The sequence below is a fragment of the Asparagus officinalis genome, chromosome 1 (genome assembly GCF_001876935.1).
Source record: "Asparagus officinalis chromosome 1, Aspof.V1, whole genome shotgun sequence".
Lineage (NCBI taxonomy): Eukaryota > Viridiplantae > Streptophyta > Magnoliopsida > Asparagales > Asparagaceae > Asparagus > Asparagus officinalis.
The window spans coordinates 132,041,240-132,050,140 of record NC_033794.1 but is presented as its reverse complement, the minus strand read 5'-3'; the positions used below and the strand labels follow the sequence as shown (position 1 = coordinate 132,050,140).

The 8,901-nt window shown below is 37.3% G+C and overlaps 2 protein-coding genes across 2 annotated transcripts in view; both read left to right on the top strand.

The window, feature by feature from the left end:
* LOC109827825 (mitogen-activated protein kinase 10-like) overlaps positions 1-4,412 on the top strand; it is a 29,779-nt gene extending 25,367 nt beyond the window's left edge. The window contains 2 exon segments of the mRNA XM_020394873.1: positions 4,001-4,212; positions 4,307-4,412. Of these exon segments, the coding sequence (XP_020250462.1) occupies positions 4,001-4,212; positions 4,307-4,412 (318 nt within the window).
* On the top strand, positions 7,277-8,045 carry LOC109827905 (probable calcium-binding protein CML15). The gene has a single exon (XM_020394962.1). It carries the CDS (start codon positions 7,447-7,449, stop codon positions 7,957-7,959), a length of 513 nt encoding a protein of 170 aa, XP_020250551.1. The 5' UTR covers positions 7,277-7,446; the 3' UTR covers positions 7,960-8,045.

Genomic DNA, 8,901 nt, shown 5'->3' with positions numbered 1-8,901 from the left:
ACCGATCTCTCTCTCTCGTGACCCTAACCCTTCCTCCGCGATCTAGCCTTCAAGCTCCTCCGGCTTCAGCCCTCCTCTGCGATCTCGCCGTCAAGCTCCTCCTCCGCCTTCAGCCCTCCTCAATCTCGCCGTCGAGCTCCTCCTCCACCTTTCTCTCGAGCTCTCTCTGGATCCCTCTCTCGATCCGCGAGCGCAGGTAAAATTCTGCCCGTGACAGTGAACTATGTTGATTTCACTATAACACTTGATCTTAAAGAAATGAGAGATTAAAATTTTTGCAGTTCTTGAAATGAGGGGATTAAAATTTTTGCAGTTCTTGTAAAAATCAAATTCCATTGTAAAAATCAAATTTTCACAACAAGAACAGATATAAAAACAAAGTTAACTAAGATAGCAAATAACCCTGTTGACAACAATATATATTCAGCAGCTCCCTATTTCAATCCCCTCATTTCAAGAACTGCAAAAATTTTAATCTCTCATTTCTTTAAGATCAAGTGCTATAGTGAAATCAACATAGTTCACTGTCACATGCAGAATTTTACCTGCGCTCGCGGATCGAGAGAGGGATCCAGAGAGAGAGCTCGAGAGAAAGGCAAAGGACGGCGAGATCGCGGAGGAGGAGGGCTGAAGCCGGAGGAGGAGCTTGAAGGCTAGATCACGGAGGAGGAAGGGTTGGGGTCACGGGGGAGAGAGATCAGTCGGCGGAGATGGTCGGTCAGCGGAGAGAATCCAGCGGATCGAGGTGTGGAGTTGGGGTCACGAGTGACGGAGTGAGAGAAAGGGAGATGAACGGTCGGCGGGCGGAATTTTGCTGGAGAGTATTGGGGATGTGAAGGGGATCTGGATTGGGTTTTGGGGTCACGTGAGAGAGAATTAGGGGGTTGGGATGAGCAGAGAGAGGAGCTATTTAACTATATCTTTTTCAACTAAACATTTTTTTCATGTTATTTTTTGAGCAAACGCTATAGATCACAAAGAATTGACAGGAATTCGTAATTTTACAAGTCGACGATTAAATAGATCGAAATCTTATATACTTAAATTTACATTTATTTTCAACAAGATATTACGGGAGTAAAGAATAAAGGCACTGTCATTTTTTCAAGAAAAAGCGCGCCTGGCAGCGGCAGGTCGGGAGTGCTGGCCAGGCGCTTCCCCAGTTTTTATAATATATAATAGTATATATATATATTATATAATTATTAAATATATTATATAATATATTATTAATATATATATATATGAGATTAATGAGTATCCTTATCATAGGAGGAGATTTTCCTCCTTTGATTCGCCTAGCTCCTCATAATAGTAGGCCACCGAACTCACACTCTCTCTCCTACTTTATGGAGGATGGTAAGGGATTGTGTCACATAGACGTTAAGGAGAAAATCCCCTCGCTAATGACAAGAGATACTCAATTAATCTTCTTCTCTCTCTCTCTTATATAGATAATTATATATATATATATATATATAATATAATATATTATATATTATATTATAGGAGAGAGAGAAGAGGAGGAGAGACTGAGATTGGTGAGGAGAGAGAGAGAGAGAGAGAGAGAGAGAGAGAGAGGAGAAATGGAGACCTTATGCGTTCCCGCTTATAAAGTACACTTGGTAGTGATGTGGCATAATTCTTGGCCCCTACATCACACTCCTGAAAATAGAGCCTCAACAATATCCATCAACCACTTCAATGTAGATGTAGGTGAGGGACAAGATAGGCACATCAGCTACAAAGTTTGCTTGGAGCAGGTACCACAAGTTTTTCGATTTTCTCAATATATATATATAATATATATATATATATATATATATATTTATATATATTATATATTATGGGAAAAGTGAAATCTATGTGTGACGACCCTAGGTTCCCACCTAAGGGACGCGGTTAAAAATCGACAATCATTTGCCTAATTTTTTTAACGATCCAGGCTTCCTGTTGAAGTTTGATCTACAGGTTCTTAAACCCAACCAACAGATTTTGAGGGTGAACCGTCGTGTTTTGATCCTTTATCCACTCGCTGGCAGCAACTTTTAACGTGTTTGCGAAATGAATAGAAACTTTTTGCACGGCTTAAGCGAATGGTCATAAACACAACGGTGTTTACCCCAAAATTGTGTGTTTCGGGTTAAAACGTTAGATCAAGTTCATGGAGCGGGATCGTAATTTTTTATTTTTAGAGAAATGCATGTGTTCTTAGCCGCGTCCTTGAGGTGGGAGCCAGGTTCACATTAGATTCACTTTTCCCGCTTATAATATATATGATAATATATAATATATATATATACTATATATGATATTATATATATCATTATATTATATAATTATATATATATATATAGTACTATACTATATATATAGACGAGAGAGATGAGAGAGTTGAGCTAGGTACTATTAATAGTGTCTAATATGCTGATACTATCAACCCAATTTTGAAAATCAGAACCCAAAAATAAGAATCCAAACTGGTAGATGTAATCTACTACACACGAACTATTTATAAATAAAATTTCAAAGGATTTCATCATTATTAATCCATGCAAAATATGTCGTCAAAATCAACGTTTTAGAATTTTTATGAAGTTTGTTAATTTTCGCCTCTTGATATATAACTCACAATACGTCAAATTATTTAAAATTTTGTTTATAACTTGTTCACGTGTAGTAGATCACATCTACCTCTTCAGATTTTTATTGTTGGGTTCCGATTTTCAACATTGGGTTGATAGTATCTGCATGTTAGATACTATTAAGTAGCCTAGTTCAACTTTATATACATATATAGAGGTAGGGGGGTCTACAATCACTTGATGTATGTGCAACGAAAACTCAATATGCCTAATTTTTTGTTTGCATATCATCCAAAACATATAGATCAAAATGAATGGAGTGGATCAAGTAAATTGATTGCATGTAACATAGTTTTGAAGGTGGGCCTAACCAAGTTAGTTATTCCATAGGAACTACCAACTCCCTCCCCCCCCACCAAAAAAAAAAAAAACCCAGCAAAATGAGCACATGCAAACATACGTCAACTGAAAGAAGCCACCTAAGTTACCTCGCCTATCAGCTAAATAACATTGGCTGATTTCCTTTGTCTCATCCCACATTTTGCACATCTATCTAGAACTTATTCACTCTAAATTGGTTCATAAGGAGAATATTTTTGAGTCCATAACGCCTTGGCAGCCAACATCATCAATCTATTCCTCTATAATAATGGAGGATCTAAGATTCACTATTCATGTTACAGTATATTATTTACTGTAGCTCAGACAGAGGCGACATCATTTAAAAATGTTACTGTAGCACTTAAAAAAACTGTATTTAAATACAGAATTATTGTAGCGGAAATAAAAAAAATGGAGCCTGTGCTTTGCACGGGGTGCACACTAGTGTATATATAATAACAAAATATTCCCTGCAACAGAGCTCATTCCCTTTTTGATCCCTAGCATCACATCAACTATCCAATCTGCCAAACCTCCTTAACCCACCCCCTGCACCCTCCTTCTAACAACACTCATCTCAATAGAATTACAAAAAGGACACATGACAGCAAGGAATGCAGAAAAAAAGCGATCGCCGTTCACCATCCCATCTCAGCGGAAAAGAAAAGAAGACATGAAGAGAGCTGACATTTCCCCAAAATATCCTCACAGAGAAAACTAATCAACAAGGGAAAAAGAGAAATTAGATGAATAAGAATGGATGATGAATTTTTGCACACAATCTCCGCAAAATACCATCGAATCCTTGTTCATAACAAGGGGTAGAAATTGAAAAAACTAACTGCAAGAAAGGATATGAACGGAAGCTTAAAAGAAAAGGGCTCCTAAAGCTTTTAAACAATGGCTCTTTATGGAGTTGTTCATTTCTTCTTGTTGAACCGGTTCTAGGTATACATAACTTTCATCATGTGAATCAGTGAATGTATCTTGCATGTCCTCTATTCAGATAGACATGTTCTTCATTGCTTACCCAGGCACTGGCATATCCATATTTCAAGGGTTTGGCTAAAGTGGAGAGAGAACAATCTTGTCAACCCATAATGAAAATGGAGTTTGAGTTTGAAAGAAGAAAAGTGACTGAAGAAGACATTCAGGAGCTTATATTCTGGGAAATATTGGAATATCACCCACAGTTGCTCGAGGACTATATTAATGGATCTGACAGGACAAGTTTTCTTTATCTTAGGTTAGGATTTCTGTCGATTAGTTTCAAAATTTTCAACTCCACATAAATATGAACTCAATTTTCTTATTTCTAGTATACCTCTACTACTATGCAGTGCTGTTGATCAATTTCAGAAGCAATTTTCTCATCTTCAGGAGAATGGAGGTGAAAGTGGCCCAGTTGTTCCACTAGAGAGGAAACATGTTCCTCTCCCAAGGTAATATTGTTTGGTTGTAGTAATTTCCATATCATGTTTATGGGTATCATATTATACCCAAAATTATGGTCCATCCCATACTAGTTGTTTCTTTGTTTTCCCTTCAGCAACCATCAAATTAACTCCTACAACAAGAAAGCTTTTAGCCTAAAACTTAGTCTGGAAAAATGAAAATTTCTTTTGCTCTTCTGAAATAATTTTGCAAATTGGCATTTATATAGATCCACAGTAGTCCATTCGTCAACAATCCCTCCCTAGGATCAGCAACAGAACCTCAGATATTGAAAAAAAGCTGTCTGGGAATACGGGAGAGTTGTCCTAAGCTCATCCTCATAGGATTGCAGCAGGTATATATCATCTCCAATCTAAAATTTCTTAGCATACCTTGGTCCATAGACAGCCAGTTTTGAAGTCATTGTTCTTTTTGGTCTTTTTGTTCAGTAGCTGAGCCTGGAAGAGTTATGTGGCCAGTAATGCCCTGTGAGAACATAGGGGTTAAGGATTCATATGATCCTAGAAGCTTTATGCTAGTACAATTCTCATGCCACAACCTTCAGCCATTCCTCTGGCTTACTGTTTTCATAGAGCAACATGGCTGACAAGATAGGGAACTCTGAGAACAGGATAAAAGTCTTAAATGCCACAAAGAAGAGGATGGACTATATGGTGCATCATCAAAGACATTGCCTTCCCCTTGGCAAGATTACACATATACCTACTGACATGAGAGGTTCATCCTTCTTTCATCATTTTTCAGCAGCTGGTGGAAATGAGGCTATCAACAACAAAGTCACCTCCACTCATGGTGGGATTGCAGCTGTTGCCACTGCTGTTGGCGCTCATCATCGCAATATTGGTACTGTTCAGTATGGGATGACAAAGATGTAGCTCAGGCTGGCACACATGGAAGCAATTTGATCATTTGATCAATGGAGATAATTCAGCATCCATTGTATGGATATCATGCCTCAGGCAACTGATTCTTTGGTCGTGAGTTGTTAAACGATGTAGACCAGGGTGTCTGTTGGGTTTGAAGACACATGGAAGGAAGTTACCAGTCTGAAATCTTCATATGCACAGGTTTTCTGTGTATATTGGTTTTGTATTGTTGCTGTGTCTTCCTATAGTGATATGACATCTTTATGTAAGCTCTTGTGCATTCTGATAGAAGCAGCTTATCTCATGGTCCTGAATAGAGAAATTTCGTTTTTGACACCTTTGCATATGCACAGGTGAAAATGTAACATGCTAATGCTATCCTTACTAGATGTCGATAGTACCAATGAAATGTGTAAATGTATAGATGTAGCTGATGTCTAATGTTATAAAACTGATGTAACTTGTAAGTTACTAATATCATGCATGGATAGGACCTTTTCTAACTGTATCCATGGCGAGTTTTGTGATAGTGTACAGATTTTTCTGGTCTTCATCACTTTATTTTTAGAAAGGAGAGATTTTTGAAATAGACACTCCTACAGAATATTCACCAAAACCGACTTAGTTGAGAAAATATTTATCTAAATAAATATACTTTTAGCAACGTGCGCTAGAACTAGGTAAATATTTTGAGAAAAAAATATATCCAAAGTTTAAGGGATCTCATAGAGATTAAATAAGAATTAATCTACATGAGGCTGCTAATCTCTAGGAGTTTGTTTATCAACTCTGGGTAATTGACAAACAAAGTTTAAGAGATTGGCAATTCCTGATGAGAGTTTAAGTGAGAATTAATTTCTAAGGGATAGTCAATCTCATAAAGGTTAATTATCATTTAATCTCGTTGAGATTTCCAATCGCTTATTTGTAAACATTTTTGTAATCAATCTAGTTTTAGCCCGTGATATGGCTGAAACTAGATTGCATTTGGTAAATGTTTCTCAACTAGATCGATTTTTATGAATATTTTTGTGAAATTATCTATTTCGGAAATTTCTCCTTATAGAAACCTGTCTCTGTCTCTAATCTCTTCCTTCCAACACATCGCAGCTTATGAGAAAAAGGTAAATATGGCACTGAGAAAATAGAGAATTTAGACTCAACATATTTAAAAACTTACTTTTACCTCTTACTAGTTAATTGGAATTAAAAAAAAAAGTGTAGGGTTAGGGCTGAAAATGAATTGCATCAAATCAAAAAATTATGTTCATATTTGTATTCATGTAAGACCTTCAAATTTGACTCTTCTTCAAATCTGAATTCGAACATGAAATATCGTTGAAAAATATCCCACCTTTGGGATGGGAAATTGATATAGACTGGGTTACATGCATCGACCGAATCTGACCTTGTGCTTGTGGCCCCGCCGCTCAGTTGACGGAATCTAAGCGTCTTGCAAGTTGGCATCATATATGCCTGTCGACGCCCAAATCTTCACAAGACCAAAATAGGGGAAGGGTTTTTTAAAATTAGTCCCTCAAATCTTTCATATTTTGAACTAGTACCTCATATCATAAAAATTGATACCAAGTCCCCCAAAGATGAAGTATTTTAGTCCCTCAATTCATTGAAATTGTTATTAGCTTTCTGCACATTTAAGTTATTCCGAAATCAGTCCGTCAAAAGTAGAAATAGGAACCAATGTGATTAATTTAAAACAAACTTATGAGGAATTTGGGGATCTAACAGTCAATGGTTGTAGGTGACTGATTTCTCTCTACTTGCTATTTCCACTGTTGGATTGCGAGCCCAATTTCAAGACAACTTAATTAAAGATTTGGAGACCCGATGGCAATTTCAATGATCCGAGGTACTGGTTTCAGAATAACTTAGGTTATGAGGGACCTTTTAGCAATTTCCATGACTTGAGGGAAATATGAAAGTGAAAAAATCAACCGACGCCTTCAATTTCTAAGAAGGAACCATAAACCGAATTTAATTAAATTAGCCAAGTTGAGCTCCTTCCCACCCATCATTTTCCCATCTCCTCCTCCTCCTCCCAAGATCTTTAGAGCTCTACCTCCTCCTCCTCCTTCCTTCGTTTTCCTCTTTATTTTTCCCAAATATTATCTAAATATTCTCATTGGCAAAATATAAAAATGCAGCAGCAGCAGCAGATGGGTTCATTCTGCAGCCAATTGCGGAGCGAGCATCTGAAACAATTGAGGGACATATTCAAGCGTTTCGACAAGGATTCCGACGGCAGCCTCACCCATCTGGAGCTGGCTGCCCTTCTTCGTTCTCTTGGTCTGAAGCCAGGCGGGGACCAGATCCACGCCCTCCTCACCAACATGGATTCTAACCGCAACGGCTCCGTTGAATTCGAGGAGCTCGTCGAGGCGATAGCCCCTCTGATGAGCGAGCAGGCCCTTGCCAACCAGCAGCACCTGCTGGACGTCTTCAGATCTTTCGACCGCGACGGCAACGGCTACATCTCCGCTGCTGAGCTCGCCCGTTCCATGGCCAAGATGGGACAACCCCTCAACTTCTGCGAATTGACGGAGATGATGCGTGTTGCTGATACCGACGGCGACGGCGTCATCAACTTCAATGAGTTCGCTGCGATCATGGCCAAATCCGCTTCTGAATTCCTTGGTCTCCCGATCCTTTAAATTGTAGCCTCAACCGCTCTCATTAATCTTAATTCCTTTTTAATTATTTCTAGATCTTCAATGTTAATTTGTGTTTGACTTTGCAATTTCTTTTCATTAATTTGTATGTATATAATGATTGTGAATTTTGAAGGATACGGGCTTAATTAATTGCCGCTCGTTCGAAACTAAAAAAACAAACAAAACACATGAGCTATAGCCCATAAAATCGTGAATTTGAAGTACACATAATAATTGTTAAAATTAATGGACAAGCTTTAGCGGGTATAGCCTAAGAACACCGTGAAGTTTAAAGAATGCATTATTTAATTGTCATTGGGGCAAAATGAATGATAATGAGGGGGTGTATGCTATATAAATCGAGAACTTTAAGCTAATCATTTTTTATGGTCATTGGTTCGAATCTAACAAAAATAGAGAATATGTGTGGGTAATATAACCTGTGAAACTCATGAAATTTAAAGTACGCACACTTAAGTGTCATTGGGTTGAAATAAATGTAAATGACAAACATCATGAATCATAACTCATGGAAATCATAATTTTTAATCTACATAAGTTATTATTGTTGCATCAAAATGAACAAAAATGGATAAAAATCATCGGTTATATCCCATGAAAATAGCAAATTTGAATATTCATCCATATTGCAGATAGTTTGAAATGATTAACATGGAACTAAAATATGAGTTGTAGCCTAGGAAAATTATAACACACCATTAATTATCACTGAGTAGGAACAAACAATTTTTATGTACCTAATTGAATTTCAATGTGTACTTAAAATTTTGTGATTTTCATATGTTGTGCCCACAATTTTTATTACTTTTTATTCATTACCACCAAATGACAATTATGTAAGCGTAGTTAAACGTTCAAAATAACCATGGGCAATCCACGATTTTTATAATTTTTCTTTGTTCTGATTGAATAGAAATTGCA

Bases quoted from the DNA above. Each gene is read 5' to 3' on its own strand.
- LOC109827905 (XM_020394962.1), top strand. From the start codon at position 7,447: ATGCAGCAGCAGCAGCAGATGGGTTCATTCTGCAGCCAATTGCGGAGC.